The sequence below is a fragment of the Zophobas morio genome, unplaced genomic scaffold (assembly GCF_036711695.1).
Source record: "Zophobas morio isolate AGI-343-1 ecotype UQ-CSIRO unplaced genomic scaffold, CSIRO_AGI_Zmor_V1 ptg000046l, whole genome shotgun sequence".
In the NCBI taxonomy this organism is placed as follows: domain Eukaryota; kingdom Metazoa; phylum Arthropoda; class Insecta; order Coleoptera; family Tenebrionidae; genus Zophobas; species Zophobas morio.
In genome coordinates, this window is record NW_026972151.1 from 5,592,748 (window position 1) to 5,615,470 (window position 22,723).

At 32.2% G+C, this 22,723-nt stretch overlaps 2 protein-coding genes across 2 annotated transcripts; one reads left to right on the forward strand and one right to left on the reverse strand.

The window, feature by feature from the left end:
- Positions 1 to 1,487: 1,487 nt before the first annotated feature.
- LOC135142025 (ubiquitin-fold modifier-conjugating enzyme 1) lies at positions 1,488 to 2,240 on the reverse strand. The gene is made up of 4 exons (XM_064073663.1): positions 2,069 to 2,240; positions 1,885 to 2,016; positions 1,663 to 1,830; positions 1,488 to 1,613 (listed from the first exon to the last, which is right to left on the reverse strand). The coding sequence occupies exons 1-4, from the start codon at positions 2,189 to 2,191 to the stop codon at positions 1,536 to 1,538; spliced, it is 501 nt and encodes a 166-aa protein (XP_063929733.1). The 5' UTR covers positions 2,192 to 2,240; the 3' UTR covers positions 1,488 to 1,535.
- A 5-nt stretch (positions 2,241 to 2,245) lies between these two features.
- Positions 2,246 to 22,696, forward strand: Patr-1 (Protein associated with topo II related - 1). The gene is made up of 5 exons (XM_064073656.1): positions 2,246 to 2,382; positions 2,661 to 2,999; positions 3,048 to 3,866; positions 14,815 to 15,507; positions 21,755 to 22,696. Exons 1-5 carry the CDS (start codon positions 2,344 to 2,346, stop codon positions 22,010 to 22,012), a joined length of 2,148 nt encoding a protein of 715 aa, XP_063929726.1. The 5' UTR covers positions 2,246 to 2,343; the 3' UTR covers positions 22,013 to 22,696.
- The last annotated feature ends 27 nt before the right edge of the window (positions 22,697 to 22,723 follow it).

Consider the following 22,723-nt stretch of genomic DNA (forward strand, 5'->3'; position numbering starts at 1 on the left):
TTACTAATATTAACATCTTAGTTGAGTAGCTAAGTTTAAATCTAATACAATTTCTACGTTTTTTTAGGTATAACGAAATAGGTATATTTTCTTGACAAAAATGCAAATTTGTAGTTCTTGTAGAAAATTTTTCCCGTACCTAATTTGTTTGTCAATATCATTTCGTATTAAGATAATTTCTAAATTTATACTGAATAAGAAACATTCATGAGGCCAATATTTTTTTCAGTTCCATCTGTTCCGAGTGTTCGAAGATTTCAACATTTTGTGGGTCGAAATGTTCCAGAATTTTTAACGACCAATAAAACCGTACCGGGGTAAAAATCATTCGCATTAATTTTCAGTTTAATATGTGAATATTACGATAAACTTTACAATGTTGTGATGATACGTCACTATAAAACATAACACATCTGAAAGGAATAAATGACCCACGGCTCTTTGGTAGCCAGCAGAATGGCCAATTATAAAACTAGGGCAACCAGTTTTAACACATCAACTTCGAAAGGTTATATGCTTGTAAACGTATATTCTCGCCTTTTATTCGCATGCTACAATTGTGTGGTGCTTTGAAAGAGGAGAATGTTTTGTTTTATTTGTTTGTTAGGTAGGTATATGTTATGAGATTATTCTTAAAGATCACTTGAAGATCTACAACTCTATTAAATTTTATGAACTCAATTCGTTACTGCAAGTAATGCTTAGTTATGCCAGGAGAAACTATGGTCAGTTGTTGTTAACAATTATTTTTATGTGGCAAACTCTACAATGACCCTTTTATGTTTTTACCACCTACAAATAAGTTATAGTTAATAAAGTTTGTAACATGTATATTAATGTCAAAAAGTACGGAATGAATTAAATTTAATATTTCATTCAGAATTCAGCTATCTTCGGACTGGTTGGACCCATGTGACAACGCCCGTGTAAACGGTAGCAAATTAGAAATTAAACTCTACACAAATTTCACCGTGTAAACGTGGCACGTATAAATTTTCATAAACGTCTACTTTAATTTTTGTACGTAATATTAAACAAACCTGTTTGTTTGTTTTTTCTTTTTTATCAAACAGTTGCACTCTAAACATTGCAGAAACTTACACAACAACGCAAATACACCTAATTCGATTTTAGTGTCGAACATACATACAAATTAGTGTCGAAACATTTAGTTTTTATCTTATTATCATACAAAGACGACGTGAGATTCCATCCTGGGAAAAGAAAAGTTCGTCATTGTACTTTTCACAGTCAATTTAGAAACGATCGTAGAGAAATTGGTTACTTAAATTTCCATCTGATTACTAACCACAATGTACCCATTCAAATTTTCGGTACTATACGAATCTAATCAGATTTCCTAGCTAAGGAGTCAAAAGTCTGTAACCTTTGCCCCTTAAAATTTTATAGTAAGAGAAAGTCATGAATCAAACTAAACATTATAATTTCCACGCGCACACGACCACACGTATAGAAAATATAAATAATTAAAACACATAATAAACGCTTTATTTATATATAAAAAATTAATTAAATTAACCAGTTTTCTCCTTATATGAAATCACTCCTTTTGCTATTAGGTCTGGAATTTCCACAGCCAGCCACGGCCCCAACTAAAATAACATGTTAAAATACTGCGGATTATATGTTTTTTTAAAGTACCCCTAACGCCATTGCGTGACCTATCCCAAACTTGGGTACATTCCGAGCCCATAATGGTTTAAAATGGTCACTCAAACAAACCTTCCCTCCTCTGTACATCTTCGCGGTTTTCCCATCCAGTTCCGGGAGAGCGATCTCGGGCGCTGTCGTGGGGTACATAACTGGAATCTACAACCAAACCACGTCTACATATCTCAATTCAACTGAATATGAACCACTCACGTCGAACTCCACATCGAATTCATATTTAAGCAAGTCATGTATAAACCAACACTTGCCAAACCATTTGGTTCCTTCCTTATTAGATTCTAAGCGAAACCAGTCGTTGTCAGCTTCTTTGTTGTTTTGAACATACTGTAAACATATGTCGAGAAAGTGAGGTTATGTAAAATGTCAAAAGGCTCACTTTGATTAAAGACTGGTACTCCTCCTTGAGCCTTTGCACCCATAATTCCTTATCCCTTGGCCCTGCCTTCGTTTTCAGCAAAGGAATGCTGCTCAAAGTTTTCCTAGTGCTTTCGTCTACCATTACTACAGCTAACTTCGTACGGGTGACTTTTAGTGACGTTTAGTGACGTTCGACCCGTTCGGTTGGCAACGTATGGTTTGATAAAAGTGACGCAAACTTCAAAGCAGTGAATTTTTGTAAAAGCATAATGTTTGAAAATTTCCAAAAATCAAATGGCTGATACGTTTTTTGGTTTTGATACGGCGTTAGATGTGAGTATTTGGGGCTAAAAAACGCTTTAAAAAAATTCCCGGCCGCTATAGTGGCCGATAAGCTAGTGTGACACATTCGCGATTTGTGGGGTTTTCGGGGGTTATAACCCCACGAATCGCAGTTCTAAGGGTGTGTGTGACCTTTTGGAGGTCGTTTTGTTGGCACAAGGGCGCTAGAGTCGCCCCTACGCTCATAACAAATAAACCAAAAAGTGAGGTTATGTTTTAGTTTTTGCGCAATAATTGCGAGAAGTTTTTGATAAGTATTTTTGCGGTAGAACGGGGATCACTTGCTGCCGCCAGATGAGGACGATTGCGTAGAGAACGAAGAAGAGGAATATGACGCCCTCAACGATGAGACTTTTGGAGGTCTGGAAGACAGCTCGGTTCTCGATGACTGGGAGCAACAACACGAGCAGTACGCCGAATTCGCTGAAAGCAATAAGCATTCGGAGCAGATCGAGAACTCGATTTCGCTCTTAATGCTCGACGAGCCAGTTAATGAACCAACCAATTTATCAAAAAATTCGATTTGGTCGTATACTCCACCAAACAAAAATGGCGATATTTTTAACTCGTCGATCATCTCGTCGCTGCACAAGGCGTCGAAGTCTTTCGTAGGTAGTGTTGGTTGTAAGGTGCATGTTGTTATGTTGATTTTGTAGATTGAGACGCGCTCGGACTCCAATCGTGTTAGCGAAGCACACAAGAACTTCACGCAGTCGACGCCGCTTCCGTCGATACCTATATCACCAATCCAGCATGTACCCAAGCAAATACGTACTGTAGAAGAACTGGAGAAAAATTTAATTAAGAACTCGAAACAGCAGCCTGTACAAAAACCAGCAGTTCCTTTTCCTCATCCTATGTTCCAGCACCCTTTGCAGAATCCTAGGTTACCGCCCGGTTTGCCTCCTTTAGGAATCCCTCCGCCTGTACGGCATATGCCTTTACCTCATCACCCGATTCCTCCAGGATTAGTACATATGTTACAGCCCCATTTTATGCACCAAGGGGGCCCTCCGAGACACTTACTGTATCCTCCAGGCAATGCTCAATTCCCAGTGACGCATCCATACAATTTTCCTCCTCCTCCTCCGAGAAATATTATTCCTCCGAATACGAACCACATGAACAGAAATAATATGCCGCAGAGGACGAGGAACGATAGTTATAAGCATAAGGAGAATCATGAGACTAAGGACGAGTATGCTGGGTTGATGACAAACAGAGAGAAACAGTGGCTGCTGAACATACAAATGTTGCAGTTAAATACGGGAACCCCGTATTTCGATGATTACTACTACACGGTTTTTAAAGAACGTAAAGCGAAGAATAACAAAGAGAATTTCCCCAATGAGAGGAATCATAGATATCAAAACAATCGGCAGCAGAGAAATAATGATAGACAGGACAACAACAATACTTTAACGCCTCGTGTGTATACACCTCTGCAGTTTGAAAACTCGTTAGGAAAACTACAGGTATGTGTTCTCGCTACTGGCTGTTCAGATACATTTTATTTATATGCACAAGAATACACATAATCTGCGTACAAAATTTTGCAGTTTCATAAATGAAACAAATTTTATATATTGGAAACATTTTTTTACATTATTGATTAAATCGTTACCTATTGGAAATCGATTTCCAGGGTCCTTGGCTACTTGGTGTAAACAAGTAGTGTACCACATTGATTATACTTTTTTTTTGTTATTTCAAGTTTGAACATTTATAGACGGTTTTAAAATAGTGCTGGCTGTAAAAAAACACTGAAATAAAGACGGAACTGTGCATTTTTTCACGTACGAAAAAATAGATCTCCTGTTATACTTTTGGCTCATGAATCCGCCTTGATCACAGTTAGTTTACAAAAATGTTTGTGCAGTATTATTTTTCACGTAGGTAACCAAGACACGTAAGAGTAAAGTACATTTTTAAAATAAATAATTTTATAAGAAATTTCAATCCTCTCTGTAACTAAATGCTAAATCGAGTAACAATAATTAAAGACACACAAGTTAATATTTTATCACATGTCTAGAAAGGTTAATTTGCTATTTTACATTATTTGCTAGTTATTTTAAATACTAGGTGATTAAAATAATTCTAATAAGAATATTACATATTATAAAATTTCATCATCTTTCTATAAATAAAGTGATTAAATGCTGAAATAAATTAATTTCATAGTGTTAATAAAAGTCAGCTACGCATCTGCATACAAACAGACAAACAAACAAGAAATTAATATTCTATTAGTGTACATGACCTGTTCAGAATCTTAGTTAATTTTACTAATTTACTATGTACGTCATAAAGCTTCAAGTGACGATTTCTAATTTTTGTAGACCGTCTTTTGTATTAGGGGCTTAGATGCTTAAATTTTTAAGTTATAGAAAAAGCTCTCTGCAAATTGAACCACCTGTTCTGATGGTGTGATAAATCGTTTACATAAGTTACAAAATGTAGTTGTCTAAGAATGGACCCTTGCAGAATCCCCACGTAAAAGTAGTTTTAATACTCTGTACAGATTGAGTAAATCCTGCAACTGTTTCTTTGTATTGGTTATGTTATCAGGCAAATGCGGAGTCAAAGTAGTAATAAAAATTGTTTTTCTCTGTAAAGTTTTCTCGGAGTTTATTGATAACTGGAAAAATACATAACTGTGCTTGTTGATTCAAATCTAGAGAATTTCTTATCAATGCAGGTGGTAGATTGATTATTCGTTTATCTCGTTGCCTATTGAATATAAGAGTATCCCATCATTTGAAAATATATAAGTTGGAACTTTGTAAAGATTAATTAATGCAAGGAAATCTTTAAAATGAATATATGTTTTATTTTTGTTTTCAAATTGGGTGAATTTTTTTTATTTTCTCAGTCATTTTAAAGTATTTTGGTGGACAAAATTTGTGTTAAGTCGGTGATAAAATAATATTTTTAATAAGATTCTCTACAAATTTGGCCGATACTGCAGCCAATACTGCCGTTAACACCGTGGTAGTTAATAATATTAATTGTTGAAGAACTAATAAAATTAAAAAATTAGCAATACTTTTTTAAGTGAAAAAATACACAAAATTGACGCCATATCAAAAGCATTCGTCTAAAATTTAAATTTGCTACAATTATTATCATCAACTAAAGACTGAATACCACTCTATTCACTCTAAAACAGTGAAAACACTTGATTTTTACACGTATTGTGAAGGCAAGATAACTGAAAATCTCGTAAAAAATCCAGACCGCCATCTTTAAACATGGCGTAAAGGACGGAATCTTTAAATATGGCATTTTTTTTTTTACATAAAATTGAAAATACGCTTGTATCACATAATTCTTTTTTTTTCTTTTTGGTAAAGAATCTAAATCTTTGCCATATATAGGGTGTTTAAAAAAAAACAAATCTTAACTTTTCACCAGTTTGTGTATGTGTGTGTTTATAGTCCAGAAAATTAAGATCAATTTGTAAATCTTTATTACAATATTAAAATAAAATTTTATTGTGCAGTGCCTTCGAAAAATTTTATAGCAGTATGTAGCTGTATTTTATATCAAGAAATGCCAATGTCAGTTTGTTGTCAGCAAACGTTGATTTTTCCATTATTTTTTTAGTAAACGCTATTTAAATTTTATAAAATTACATGCTCCTATACGTGTGGTTTATGAATCCGTCATGATTTTTTATCCTAGTCAACCAAATTTTCACAAAATAAGGCCCAAATTACATCGTCACATTTTATACCAGTATAAGAGGACCGATATGTGGAGAACTCCGTAATCGTGGTGTCAAAATGTTGAATTATTAACACGAAGGTCGATTTATGGGTCACAATTTTTTTTTTTGTTTATTAAATCATAAACGATTCACCTCATTTTCTCGAAAATTTGAGAATACAGTACGTCTATATTTTATAATAATAAAATAAGAATTATCATAACAACGCCTTATCCAAAATAATATTCAGATTTTTCCGTTGTGGCTTCCGTTTTGAGGAGACAAAATCATACAACTCAGACAACTTGCTACGTACTTAATTGTAGCATTCTTTTGATATATAAATATAAACAATGGAAGTTAAGCATATACTGATAATTAGGGATGTACCGACTAGTGGCCGACCGGTCGGATAAGCCGACTATTCGGCCATTTTTCATCGTCGGCTACAGTCGGCGACTAGTCGGCTAAACAGCCGATCGGTCGGCTTTTTTTATTAAAATTAAAATAGTATATAAAACAATTAAACCAGGTTTACAGAACCTCAATTGAATATTTAATTGCGATTTAATTTTTAACCCCGCCTTAAAGTACCATGTGACCGACTCTACGCCAATCAGACGTCGCTAATGGCCTTGTTAAATGCGCGATCAACTTAATCGCAGTTAAAATATTGTATGAACTGGCCTTAAATTGTGTTATTCTTTATTTTTGTACTGAGTTACTAAAAAAAATTAAATGTTAATATTATCGAAACAAATTTAATACATTTTTTGGAAAACAAAGGAACTTTAGTTATTCCTGTTATTAAAATTGTAGGAACAACAGTTCCCACAAAATCAGGTGTTCAACCTGAGCGCATTCATAATAATTGTATAAATGTAAATACTTCCTATCTTTCATCTACCTGCCCTACGCTCCTACATACTTTCTCTTTTCCCTTCTAGAATTTTCTAAACTCCTTCTTTACCTACTTCCACCTCTTCGAAACCGCGCTTACCTGTGTACCATTTTAAACACCCTTCCTTCTTCTCCCTGGCACTCTCGAACAGTAAAGAACGAAATAAAATCTGAAAACCGTACCGTCGCTTTTAAATCACCAACAATACCCACAAAATAAAACAAATTTTTAAGGTAGTCAGAGAAATAGAAAAAAAAAACATACTGTCTGTCGCATTTATAAACCGGTTTTAGCAAAGCCGAACAGTCGGCCGACTAGTCGGCTTTTACTGGCCGAACAATCGGCTAGTCGGTTAGTCGGCCAGACCTACAGTCGGTACATCTCTACTGATAATATATTTTTTTCTCGTTGGTAAGTGTGGGAATATTATTTCGGCACTGTTTAGCATGTTTCTTTATCTCTACTTTAATAGTCCATGCATAACTTTATTTTATAGGGGTTCCCCTAAAAAATAAATGGATAATTTTTTTTTTTTCGAAGAAGCTGTATTCATTCAAACCTGGGCAAGTTCGTTGTTGTGAATGTTTTGTCAAAACATTTCAGTAAGACTGGAATAACCTGGCAGCGACACATCAAAATTATGTAAAAAAATAAAATTTAGTTTTAAAACCTACGAAAAAGATGCCAATTAGACCATGTAAAAATATACAGAATGTTTTGTTTAAAATATCTAAGCTGAATGTTACCCCTTAAAAACAACACTATATAATTGAGTTTTTTTTTTATTATTTTTAATAATATGTAGTTAATGAGATATCAAAAAGCGCTAACTTATTGACACCCTGTATATCTGTATGTAAAAGCTAAGTTTAGTGCCAGTTTATGTGGTATGCAAATATACCAGTACAAATTATACTCTTTTTTTTTTTTGGAACATCGTACTTTATTTGAGATTAAATATTCGTAGCTTGGTAAAGCTGCGCACAAAAGTCCAAAATTATGCAATAAATTCATTTACATCAAAACAACTTGTAGGTTTCATTTCAAATTACTTTTCGAATTTTCCGAATTTTCAATTTTTCGATATTCCGAATTTTAGATTTTTCCAGTTTTTAAATTTTCGATTTTCCAATTTTTCGAGTTTTAAATCTGTCGATTTTCCGAATTTTCGATTTTCGAATTTTCTGTTATGTATTTGATTTTTCGAATTTTCGATTATTCGATTTTTTATTTTCCATTTCAATTTTTTGATATTTCAATATTTTGAATTTCGCTTTCTCGATTTTTCAGTTTTTCGAATTTTCGATTTTTGAAATGTAATTATTTTTCGATTTTTCGAATTTTCTATTTTCCATTTCTATTTCTTGGTATTTCAATGTTTTGAATTTCGATATTTCGATTTTTAATTCCCCATTTTTCAGTTTTTCGAATTTTCGATTTTTGACATGTAATATTTTTCGATTTTTCCATTTGTATTTTTTTGGTATTTCACTGTTTTGAATTTGACATTTCGATTTTTGATTCTCGATTTTTCGAATTTTAGATCTTTCGAATTTTCGATTTTTGAAATGTAATTATTTTTCGATTTTTCCATTTTCTATTTCTATTTCTTGGTATTTCAATGTTTTGAACTTCGACATTTCGACGTTTGATTCTCAATTTTTCAGTTTTTCGAATTTTCGATTTTTGAATTGTAATATTTTTCGATTTTTCGAATTTTCTATTTTCCATTTCTATTTCTTGGTATTTCAATGTTTTGAATTTCGATATTTCGATTTTTAATTCTCCATTTTTCAATTTTTCGAATTTTTGATTTTTGAAATGTAATATTTTTCGATTTTTCGAATTTTCTATTTTCCATTTGTATTTTTTGGTATTTCACTGTTTTGAATTTGACATTTCGATTTTTGATTCTCAATTTTTCGAATTTTAGATCTTTCGAATTTCGATATTTCGATTTCTCGATTTTTCAGTTTTTCGAATTTTCGATTTTTGAAATGTAAGATTTTTAGATTTTTTGAATGTTCTATTTTCCATTTTTATTTTTTGGTGTTTCATTGGTTTGAATTCCGATATTTCGATTTTTAATTCTTGATTTTTCGAATTTTAGATCTTCCGTATTTCGATATTTTGATTTTCAATTTCTAGATTTTTCACTTTTTCGAATTTTCGATTTTTGAAACGTAAGATTTTTCGATTTTTGGGAGGAAAACAACCCTACTGTTAATTAAAGATAACAATTGTTAATAATTGGTAATTTTTATTTTAATTGTTTTTTTGAAAACTAGTAATTATGTTGTACAAACTTGGAATTAAAAAAAAATAGTAATTTATTTCTCAGGCGTAAGCTATAATAGGGTCCATTGGGCGACTACTGTTTTCATGTTTCATCAGTCCTAAGTTCGAAGCTACTGTACCGATTGTTCTCAAATTTTATATGTATTTAAGAATAGCGTGTATACAGTAAACTGCTAACCAAAATTTTACCAGTCATCCCACCAACAATTTGACGATGTTCCCTCAATTTTTTTTTTAGATAAACACTATTTAAATTTTATAAAATTACATCTTCTTATACGTGTGGTTTATGAAACCGCTATGATTTTTTATCTTAGTCACCCAGATTTTAACAAAAAAAGTCCAAATTGCATCGACACCAGTCCACGAGTACCGTGATCGTGCTCAAAAGTAGGTACCGTGGTCGTTGAATTATTAACGCGAAGGTCGTTGGTTCAATAGACTCAGAGTCACATTTTTTTAAATGTATATAATAATATCCTTTGCTCGAAGATTTGAGAATACAGTAATGTTGCGCTCGCCCATATTTCATAATAATAAAATAAGAATTATCATAATAACAGCTACTTACCCAAAATAATATTCCCAACATTTTTTCCGTTGTAGCTTCTTATTTAATAATTGTAGTCGCCTCCTCTGTTGTGAGGAGACTAAATCATAGAACTCAGGCAACTTATTACGTGCTTAATCGTAGCATTCTTTCGATGTATAAATATAAAACATCGAAGTTAAGGATATACTGATAATATTTTTTCCCGTTGGTAGGTGCGGGAATATTATTTCGGCACTGTATAGCATGTTTCTTTACCTATACTTTAACACTCCACGCATAACTTGATTTTATAGGTTTCTCATAAAAAATAAATAAATAAAAATTATTTTTTTGTTTTTTGAAGAAGCTGTATTTATTCGATTCTGGGGAAGTTCTGTACAAATAACTTTAGACCACGGCTTTAGATCAATTTTTATCTTAGAAATAATAGAAGTTGTTCAAAATTTTATTTTTAACCGATAATTTTCAAACTCCGTTGGAACCTGATAAAACTATGATAGAGTTTCGGTTGAAAGTTATATAATAGTGTTGCATTAGCCGATATATTTTATAGTTAGCTTTTTTTAAAGTGATAAATTTTTGTAGGGAAATACGGATTTTGCAATTATGCTCCGCCCATCGGTCTGGCAACGAATAAAAAATTCATCACAATTTAGGTCAGCGTGGATATAGGAGGGGCTTAATCTTTGACTTTCTTTTTTATTTATACATACGGTTTTCTTTGAACAAACCAATTCGAACTTGTTTCGCATGGTAATTTCTTGTAAAAAAAAAATAAAGATTTTGCAATTAAGCTCCACCCCAGGGGGGGTCACAATGAATAAAAAAAAATCGTCGCAGTGTAGGCAGGGCGGGTGGATGGGGCTTGCATTTGGTTTGTTTTTCTTAATATATGTAATCGTCTTTTCACGACCACTTTATCAAAATGGTAAATTTTTGTAGACAAATGTGGTTTTTGTAATTACGCTCCGCCCCTCGGTCTGACAAAGAATGAAAAATTCATCGGAATTGAGATGAGGGCTGGTGGAGCTTGTATTTTGCCTTTTTTAAATATATTTCTCTACGAAAATTTACCCTTTCGACCATGGTTTAAGTTTCTTGTTGTGGAAAGAAGATTACGAATACTAAGAAAGAAAAATAAGTGAAAAAATAAGCCCCGCCCACCCACCCCACCTCAATTGTGATGATTTTTTTTATTCGTCGTGAGCCAAGGGGCGGAGCTTAATTGCAAAATTCGTATTTCCCTACAAAATTTTACCATTTTGAACTTGTTTTCAGGTTCTTGCTATGAAAATAAAATTATGTCTATATACTTCAGAAAAAGGCAAAATATAAGCCCCGCCCATGCATAAAAAATTCATCACAGTTGAGATGAGGGCGGGTGGGCGGAGCTTATATTTTGCCTTCTTTTTAATATATCTACGAACATTTACCATTTTGACAATGTTTTAAGTTTCTTGTTGTGGAAAGAAGATTACGAGTATTAAGAAAGAAAGAAAAGTCAAGAGATAAGCCCCACCCACCCACTCCGCCTCAATTGTGATGATTTTTTATTCGTCGTGAGCCAGGGGGCGGAGCTGAATTGCAAAATCCGTATTTTCCTACAAAATTTTACCATTTTGCACTTGTTTTCTGGTTCTTGTTATGAAAAGAAAATTACGTATACTTAAGAAAAAGGCAAAATATAAACCCCGTCCATGCATAAAAAAATATCACAGTTGAGATAGGGCGGATGGGCGGGGCTTTGCATTTTGTTTTGTTTTTCTTACTATACGTAGTCTTCTTTTCACAACCAAAGACTTAAAACTTTATCAAATTGGTAAATTTTTGTTAACAAATATGGGTTTTGCAATTACGTTCCGCCCCTTGGTCTGACAAGGAATGAAAAATTAATCAGATATGAGATAAGGGTGGGAGGGCGGGGCTTATATTTTGCCTTTTTTTAATATTATATTTCTCTACGAACATTTACCCTTTCGACCATATTTCAAGTTTCTTGTGGAAAGAAGATTATCAATATTAAGAAAGAAAGAAAAATCAAGAGATAAGCTCCGCCCACCCACCCAACCTCAATTGTGATGATTTTTTATTCGTCGTGAGCCAGGGGGCGGAGATTAATTGCAAAATCTGTATTTCCCTACAAAATTTTACCATTTTGAACTGTTTTCAGGTTCTTGTTATGACAAGAAAATTACGTATATTTAAGAAAAAGGCAAAATATAAACCCTGTCCATGCATAAAAAAAAATATCACAGTTGAGATAGGGCGGGTGGGCGGGGCTTTGCATTTTGTTTTGTTTTTCTTAGTATACGTAGTCTTCTTTTCACAACCAAGGACTTAAAACTTTATCAAATTGGTAATTTTTTTTCACAAATATGGGTTTTGCAATCACGTTCCACCCCTTGGTCTGGCAAGGAATGAAAAATTCATCAGAATTGAGATAATATTTTTATATTTTGCCTTTTGTTTAATATTATATTTCTCTACGAACATTTACCGTTTCGACCATATTTTAAGTTTCTTGTTGTGGAAAGAAGATTATCGATATTAAGAAAGAAAGAAAAATCAAGAGATAAGCCCCGCCCACCCACCCCACGTCAATTGTGATGATTTTTTTATTCGTCGTGAGCCAGGGGGCGGAGATTAATTGCAAAATCTGTATTTCCCTACAAAATTTTACCATTTTGAACTTGTTTTCAGGTTCTTGTGATGAAAAGAAAATTACGTAGATTTAAGAAAAAGGCAAAATATAAACCCCGCCGATGCATAAAAAAAATCTCACAGTTGAGATAGGGAGGGTGGGCGGGGCTTTGCATTTTGTTTTGTTTTTCTTACTGTACGTAGTCTTCTTTTAACAAACAAAGACTTAAAACATTATCAAATTGGTAATTTTTTTAACAAATATGGGTTTTGCAATCACGTTACACCCCTTGGTCTGACAAGGAATGAAAAATTCATCAGAATTGAGATAAGAGTGGGAGGGCGGGGCTTATATTTTGCCTTTTTTTTTAATATTATATTTCTCTACGAACATTTACCCTTTCGACCATATTTTAAGTTTCTTGTTGTGGAAAGAAGATTATCGATATTAAGAAAGAAAGAAAAATCAAGGGATAAGCCCCGCCCACCCAATCCACCTCAATTGTGATGATTTTTTTATTCGTCGTGAGCCAGGGGGCGGAGATTAATTGCAAAATCCGTATTTCCCTACAAAATTTTACCATTTTGAACTGTTTTCAGGTTTTTATTATGAAAAGAAAATTACGTATATTTAAGAAAAAGGCAAAATATAAACCCTGTCCATGCATAAAAAAAATATCACACTTGAGATAAGGCCGTTGGGCGGGGCTTTGCATTTATTTTTGTTTTTCTTACTGTACGTAGTCTTCTTTTCACAACCAAAGACTTAAAACTTTATCAAATTGGTAAATTTTTGTAAACAAATATGGGTTTTGCGATCACGTTCCACCCCTTGGTCTGACAAGGAATGAAAAATTCATCAGAATTGAGATAAGGGTCGGAGGGCGGGGCTTATATTTTGCCTTTTTTTTAATATTATATTTCTCTACGAACATTTACCCTTTCGACCATATTTTAAGTTTCTTGTTGTGGAAAGAAGATTATCAATATTACGAAAGAAGGAAAAAAACAAGAGATAAGCCCCGCCCACCCACCCCACCTCAATTGTGATGATTTTTTTATTCGTCGTGAGCCAGGGGGCGGAGATTAATTGCAAAATCTGTATTTCCCTGCAAAATTTTACCATTTTGAACTGTTTTCAGGTTCTTGTTATGAAAAGAGAATTACGTATACTTAAGAAAAAGACAAAATGTAAGCCCCGCCCATCCATAAAAAAATCATCACAGTTGAGATAGGGCGGGTGGGAGGGGCTTACATTTTTTTTTTCTTACTGTACGTAGTCTTCTTTTCACAACCAAAGACTTAAAACCTTATTAAATTGGTAAATTTTTGTAAGCAAGTATGGATTTTGCAATTACGCTCCGCCCCTTGGTCTGACAAGGAATGAAAAATTCATCAGAATTGAGATGAGGGTGGAGGGGCGGGGCTTATGTTTTGCCTTTTTTTTATTATAGGTAGTCTTCTTCTCCCAACAAAAACTGAAAACATGTTTAAAATAGTATAGTCGTAAATTTTTGTATAAAATTAGATACTTTATTACAAAAGTTGAAAAGTGGTCCCACGTACACAAGTTTTTTTGAGAAACGAAAACGGTTGTTTTTTTCTATAAAAAAAAAATGGTCGTTTTTAAAAATTATGAACTACTTAATATTTAAAGATGCAGATGCGGAGTTTTTCACAAAATCTTGTAATTATCTTGTCTTGTCAAACTTGTGAAACATTGAGGAGTATTTTAAACTATTGTACAGGATAATTAAATTTGTAAACTACATAATATGAATTTTCTTATATGTTGAAACTAGAACACTCAGTATTTTATAATACTTTGAAGTAATCTGTAGAGATTTTCGTAGATATTTGCTGAACTAATTTTAAATTTAAGTTACTAATAACAAAAATTGCAACACTTAAAAACATACCCCTTTAATGTGAAATAAAAAAGTTAATTTCCGAAAAAATCCAGGACGATATAATGCGGATACCATATTCACTTTATAGATTTCGTTGTGTTAATTAATAGTTTTAAGTTTATAATTACCATCTTTTCAGGAACTAATAACTAAAAAAGTATAGTGGGGCAGATAAAATGAGACACCTAGTATTATTAGAATATTTAATAATACAGATCATTAATAAAAATATTGAATAACAGAAGACCAAGCACCAAACCTTGTGGGACGCCTGAATTATCTACATAACATTTTGAACTTTCTGAAGCCTTTCATAAATTTTGTACTTCTATATCATTAATTTATTAATTGAACAAAATTCATGTTGCCTGTAATGACCCGACCCTTACATACAAGTGTCATGTTTCAGTGCGGCTCAGTGACCGCCCCTCGTAAGATCATCGACATGGACATCGTCACCCCCGACAAGGACGCGGACAGCCCCGTGGTGGTCCGCGACACCCGGAAAACCAAACAGCTCCTTCTGGAACTCGAAGCCCTTTTCTCGCTCCTCCTTAAGGCGGAGGACTTACGCAATCCCCTCGCCATAAGCAACATGGACAAGCTCCGCGAGATCAAGCAGAAGCAGCGTCTCAGGGAGCTGGATCTGGCGCCGACGCCCGAGCAGAAGCAGGAGGTGTTGAAGCTGCTAAAGCAAGACAGCGAGCCGATCGTCGAGAACCCGCTCGACTACATCGTGAAAATTGTTAATGCGTTGTTACACGAAGATAAGTTTTCTAGTTTTTTGAATATAAGGAAAGGCAAGATGTTGTTGCTGAGGCTTTTACCGCACCTGGCGTCGGAGAACTTCGTGGGGCAGTTGTTGGATGTTTGGACGAGGATTTTGTTGAGTATACCGATCGTGGGGCGGAGGGACACGACGGGAGATCATATCTTGCCGAAGTTCCATCCGTTTTTTAAGAGGTATATACAGACGTGTACAATGGGTGATATTTTGGATATTGTGACTGGGCTGGTTGAGGTGATAAGGCAGGAGAACAGCAGGAGCACGCCTTTGAGCCATCAAGGGAAGGCGCCGCTGTATTTCGTGCTGCTGAATAAGGTAAGCGGACCGCGGACTGAACGGGGTGGGTTTTGGTTTTTGATGGTGTTGGAGAGAAGGAATGGTGATTTTATTAAAAAATATTTGATTTTCATTTAATTGCGTCTCGTCATGAATAAACGTTAGTAGATTACAATAATTGTACTTATTTCAGTGGAATGTTTCTTTATCACATACCAGTATATCACTATCCAACTCGACTCAGTATTGCGATAAAGAATATTGCACTACTTTGAATCACCAAATATGCGTTTCTGTTTTAATTGCAATGAAAAAAAAACGATTTTATTATTTCAAGCTAAGTTTTAAACCACCGTCTTAACATTCCAGTTTTTTTTTGTTTCACTAGTGTTCGTTCTAAATTTAGTTTTAAATTTACTGCAAGGAACTTTAACATTTAAATATTAAACTCTTTCATTGTTGTAAACAACCAGCATAGTTTCAAATCTGTATTCAATAAATAATATAAAATTCAATTTTTTACATTTTGGATAACTTCAACAAACTCAATACAGGTCCGAATTTTGAAGAAGAGGGGAACCGCTGCCAGCGTATTGATTACGTTACAAAATATTTTAAATAACATGCCTTAAAACGTACAAGTGTAATCCTGTGGCAGCTTTTTTGCGTAATTTTTTACAACGGACGATGTTTTTATTTTTATAAAGTTGAGATTTTATTATCGATTCAGATTTTAACTCCAAAGTCTCCTGCTTCAGGAACTTTCAAATTATTTCTGTATTAATAAAGTTCCTGTAGTTTTCGGTTTAATAGTTTCTCTTTACAAATTTGTATATAATCGTTATTTCTTTTATTAAATAAAAAAATACACGGGGGTGATAAAAGCTGCTTTGAATTTTATAAGTATATATTCTCTTTATTATTATCTTGCTCTGTTTTACATTAATTTAATTTTATATGTAGAAAGTTCTTTTCCAGCTCAACAAATTTAGTTCCTTTGAAAAATTTTAAAATTTAATTACGCGATTTTTTTGACGTAAAATTTTAGCAAGAACATGTGTATCAATTTGGTTATGTGCAAACTAATATTAACAGTGCTGCATCGTCAAATTTTCGGGAAATGGTCTAAACCGTTCTTGATCTGATCTATAAAATACACTGAACTAGCTTGACATACATCCATGTAAAACTTTTATGATTTAAGCGGCTTAAGCCAAACCACCATTATAAGTCAAACTGGCTATTGTAAGCTTTATGGACCCGAACCGCAAGGATTATTACTGTCCATTGTTGCCATAATGGGGCTGTGATCTTTATAATGCTAATTTGGGTATCAAATGCTGGTTGCTAGGGGTGACGGAATAAACAAGCGCAATTTTTCGAGATAAATTGAAATTTTCCATTGAAATTTGCACCATGGAGTTGCGGCACTTCTAGTAGGCAGTGCAAGTTGGCGCAATTTATCTCGAAAAATTGCGCTTGTTTATTCCGTCACCCCTAGCAACCAGCACTTCATACCCAAATGAGCATTATAAAGTTGCGCTGCACCACTGACTTGCGCCACCAACTTGGAATTGACCCCAGAGTTACGTTATACAATAGCCAGTTTGACTTATAAGAGTGCTTTGGCTTAAGCCGCTTAAGTCAAAAGTTTTACAAGGTGTATGTCAAATGAGTTTATTGTAAATTGATTCATTCATTAATTTTCTTGAGCCGTTCTGTATAAGTAATTCTAAATTAAAAGTAAGGTTTTGGTTTTCCAATTTTTTGATTCCCGATTCTTCGAATTTTAGTTTTTCCGAATTTCGCATTTTCGAATATCTGATTTTTCGAATTTTTGATTTTCGATTTTTCGATTACTACTTTTTCGAATTTTCGATTATTCAATTTTTTATTTTCGATTTTTGGGAATTTCTAGATTCCAATTTCCGGTATTTGATTTATCGATTTGTCGAATTTCCGATTTTCCAATGTTTTGGATTTTCGATATTTCGATTTTTGATTCTCGATTTTCCGAATTTGCAATTATTCGACTTTTATTTTAGATTTTTTGGAATTTTGATCTTCCTATTTCCGATTTTTGATTTATCGATTTTTTGATATTTCAACTCCGATTTGTCGAATTTTCGATTTTCCAGTGTTTTGGTTTTTCAATGTTATGAATCTCCGTTATTTCGATTTCTGATTCTCGATTTTTCAAATTTTAGATTGTCCGAATTTCAATATTTCGATTTTTCACTTGTTCGAATTTTTGATTTATAAAATTTAAAATCTTTCGATTTTCGATTATTCGATCTTTTATTTTCGGTTTTTTGAAATTTCTATTTTCCTATGTCTGATATTTGATTTATCGATTTTTCGATAAATTTCAGTTTCGATTTGTCAAATTTGCGATTTTTCAATTTTTTGGTTTTTCAATGTTTTGAATTTTCGATGTTTCGATTATTCGATTTTTTATTTTCGAATTTTTGAATTTCAATTTTTCGAATTTTAGATTTTCGAATTTTCGATTCAATTTTCCAACTTTCCGAATTTTTGATTTTTCGATTTTTGGAATTTTTGATCTTTTATTTTTCGTTTTTCGATGTTGCAATTTTCCAATTTTCGATTTTCTGTTTTTGATTTTTCGATTTTCCGAATATTCGATTTTTGGTATTTTTGTTTTTCGGTTTTTTGGAATTTCTAATTTCCTATTTTCGATTTTTGATTTATCTGTTTTCCGATATTTTAACTCCGATTTGTTGAATTTGCGACTTTTCAATTTTTTGGTTTTTCAATGTTTTGAATTTTCGATTTTTGATTCTCAATTTTCCGGATTTTCGATTCTACATATTTTTTCACTTTCCGAATTTTTGATCTTTCGATTTTCGATTTTTGGAATTTGTTTCATTTTTTGTTTTCCGATTTTTCTATTTTCCCATTTTCGATTTTTCTATTTTCCCAATAGTCGAATTTCGACTTTTAGAATTTTTGGTTTCTTGATTATTTTTATTTTTAGAATTTTTGATTATTCGATCTTTTATGTTCGGTTTTTTGAAATTTCTATTTTCCTATGTCCGATATTTAATTTATCGATTTTTCGATAAATTTCAGTTTCGATTTGTCAAATTTGCGATTTTTCAATTTTTTGACTTTTCAATGCTTTGAATTTTCGATGTTTCGATTTTTAATTCTCGATTTTCCGAATGTTTGATTTTCGACTTTTCGATTATCCAATTTTTTATTTTCGAATTTTTAATTTTTCGAGTTTTGGAATTTTTGATCTTTTATTTTTTGTTTTTCGATTTTTGAATTTTCCAATTTTCGAATTTCTGTTTTTGATTTTTCAATTTTCCGAATATTTGATTTTCGATTTTTGGAATTTTTGGTTTTTCGATTTTTTGGAATTTCCAGTGTCCTATTTCCGATTTTTGTTTTATCTATCTTCCGATGTTTCAACTCCGATTTGTCGAATTTCCGATTTTCCAGTGTTTTGGTTTTTCAATATTTTGAATTTTCGATATTTCGATTTTTGAATTTGGATTTTATGAATGTTCGATTTTCGAATTTTCGATTATATATTCGATTTTTCATTTTCGATTTTTTGAATTTCAATTTTTCGAATTTTCAATTCTATTTTCCAACTTTCCGAATTTTTGATTTTTCGATTTTCGATTTTTGGATTTTTAATCTTTCTTTTTGTGTTTTTCCTTTTTCCGAATATAAATAATTTTTGAATTTTCGATTTTTGGAATATTTGGTTTTTTTTATTTTCGATTTTTTTAAATTTCGAAATTCCAATTTACGATTTTTGATTTATCTATTTTTGGATATTTCAACTCCGATTTGTCGAGTTTCTGATGTTCCAATTTTTTGGTTTTTCAATGTTTTAAATTTTCGATATTTCGATTTTTGATTCTCGAATTTTCGATTATTCGACTTTTTATTTTCGATTTTTTGGAATTTCTATCTTCCTATTTCCGATTTTCCAATTCTTTGGTTTCTCAATGTTTTGAATTTCTGATATTTCGATTTTTGATTCTCGATTTTCCGAATTTTCGATTATTCGACTGTTTATTTTCCATTTTTTGGAATTTCGATCTTGCTATTTCCGATTTTCCAATTTTTATGGTTTTTCAATGTTTTGAATTTTTGATACTTCGATTTATGATACTCGATTTTCCGAATTTTCGATTATTCGATTTTTTGGAATTTCGATTTTCGTGTTTCCGATTTTTGATTTATCGGTTTTTCGAATTTCAACTCCGTTTTGTCGAATTTCCGATTTTTCAATATTTTGAATTTTCGATACTTCGATTTTTGAATCTGGATTTTATGAATGTTCGATTTTCGAATTTTCGATTGCATATTCGATTTTTCATTTTCGATTTTTTGAATTTCGATTTTTTGAATTTTCAATTCTATTTTCCAACTTTCCGAATTTTTGATTTTTCGATTTTTGGAATTTTTGATCTTTCATTTTTTGTTTTTCGATTTTCAGAATATAAACGATTTTCGAATTTTCGATATTTGGAATTTTTGGTTTTCCTATTTTTTCGAATTTCGAAATTGGAATTTACGATTTTTGGTTTATCTATTTTTGGATATTTCAACTTCGATTTGTCGAATTTCCGATTTTTGATTTATCGCTTTTTCGATATTTCAACTCCGATTTGTCGAATTTTCGATTATTCGATTTTTTCGAATTCCGATTTTCGTATTTCCGATTTTTGATTTATCCGTTTTTCGATATGTCAACTTCGATTTATCGAATTTTCGATTTTCCTATTTTTTGATTTTTCAATGTTTTGCATTGTCGATATTTCGTTTTTTGATTCTCGATTTTTCGAATTTTAGATTTTCCGAATTTCGATATTTCGATTTTCGATTTCTCGATTTTTCAGTTTTTCGAATTTTTGATTTTTGAACTTTAAGATCTTTCGAATTTTAGATTTTTGAATTTTCGATTCGATTTTCCAACTTTCCGAATTTTTGATTTTTCGTTTTATGGAATATTTGATCTTTCATTTTTTGTTTTCTTTTTCGATTTTTCAATTTTCCAATTTTCGAATTTTCGGTTTTTGGAATTTTTATTTTGTCGATTTTTTTTATTTTAGAGTCTTCTAAATTTTGCAGTATTTCGATATTTCATTTTTTACTTTTGGGATATGTCAAAATTTTGTTTTTTATTTTTCAAACAACATGTTTACCTTTAATTTAAAGTTTTATTGTGATTTGTTGTTATTATTGACGTCACAATTAACTTTTTTAATAAAATTATCCATCATTTTTACTTAACAAGCATAAGCTAAGAGCCCTTTTAAACGTCATAGAATTACTCCGAAAATTACTGCGAAAGTTACTACTAAAATTTGATAGAAAAATGTTCCATATTTTGATGGTAAAATGCGCAAAAACTTACGCACACGCTAAAACGTAATCGCATAGCCATATTTTGAACAACTTATCCCCACTAGCAATGTAGAGGTTATTTAAATTTTATAAATAACATCCTCCTGTACTTGTGATTTATTAAGCCGCCTTTATTGTTTTATTGTTTAATTTTTCTTGTTCGTTAGACACAATCATAACACGAAGCTGACCGAGTAGTGGAGTTGTGACACGTGTATTCTCTTTTCAAATGATGCTTCATCCGGCATTTCCTGTTTTTTTATTTATAATATAATATAATATTGTTGCGCCCGCCTATAGTTAATATTAATAATAATAATAAAAAAACCATTACTTATTCAGAGCAATACATATGTATCTAAAATGTGTATTAATTGTAGCGTAATTAATAAGTAAGAGATACATATATATTTTTTCTTCATGGTGGCACTCTGGCCTATTTTGTTACATGCCTCATTGTTGCCACCCTAAAAACAAAAAGTTACTGCTGTCGTTCTTACTTTGTCTAACACATTATTGGATTTCTCCCACTTTTCGTGCATAGGGAAATTCGACACACCTTCAAATATATCTACTAATCTTACTCGGAACTATCCTCAAGGGACGACATTTGTGGCTAAAATAGCGCACGTAGTTTTAATTGTCATAATTTAATTAACTGTAAAAATAATTATAGGCCATTGAACCAAAAAAACTCGTCAATTTTAAAGCCACGTAACTCTTTCTTAAAATAACAAATTCTACTAACCACCTCTAAATGGCACGAATCAATATAAACTTTTCCCTGATATACATTTAGATCATGTCACTTGAATAATTCAGCAAGCGCCGTTGAACATAAAAAAAATCCATTTTTTCCGTCGGTAACGACATATTGACCGAATTTTTTTTTCAGTTTGGAGTTTCTGCTCTAGTGACGATGTTGATCCGAACGGAATACCTGATATCATCAGAGACTGCAACCGAAAAACAACAAAACGACTGGTCCAACTTCTTGGTGAGTTGGGCGGAACTGACAGGAGTCGTAAGCAAAGTGGCTACACCCCTAGAACCCATCCCAAAACAGATTTTCGTCAAGCACATTAACCGCTTTGAGAATCTAATAAACGATAAAAAATCCAACTTAGAGAAACACTTCGTCGATACAAATTGATCATTTATCTATATACATATATTTTTAATTTTTATGTTATTTTTTAGATAGGCATCAATGGTTTTAAAGAACTGTAAAAAGGTCTATAACTTATTTTATTGTAACGTTGTTTCATCCTTTTTTTATATATAAAGTCAGAGTTGGATGTTAAAATTTGTTATCTGTAAACAATCTTGATTGTTACGATGTCACGCTTTTTTATTATGTAATTAATTTTATTGTAATCATGTGCGTCCGAATTAATTTTCTCTATTAATTATTTTTGTATAATTAGTAATTTATTGGAGTTTTGTACTTTGTTATGTATTGTGGAATCGCACGACTCGCATCACCGCTTCCCTTTTTATCATCTTAATTAATTTTATCGTGAATTAAGTCTATCGTAATTATTGAAAGTTACTGTTGAATTGAGCGGCAGATGCTAGTTTGTAAATTAAACAATTTTCGAGCTAATGCAAAATATTTGTTTTCAATTGCATTAGTTGTAACGTTCCTTGAAACGATTTGAACTAGTGATAGCGATTCAAGGAGCACCTAGAAAATTAAGTAAATTACAGAACAAATTTATTTTCCAGATATCTAAATATGTTTAAAAGATATCACGATATTATCTATAATAATTCATGCTTTTTCAAATAGATAGTGAATGTCAAACAGATATATGTTAATAAAAAGTTTGACCAATCAGTGTTTGAATCCCCCGCGCGATTA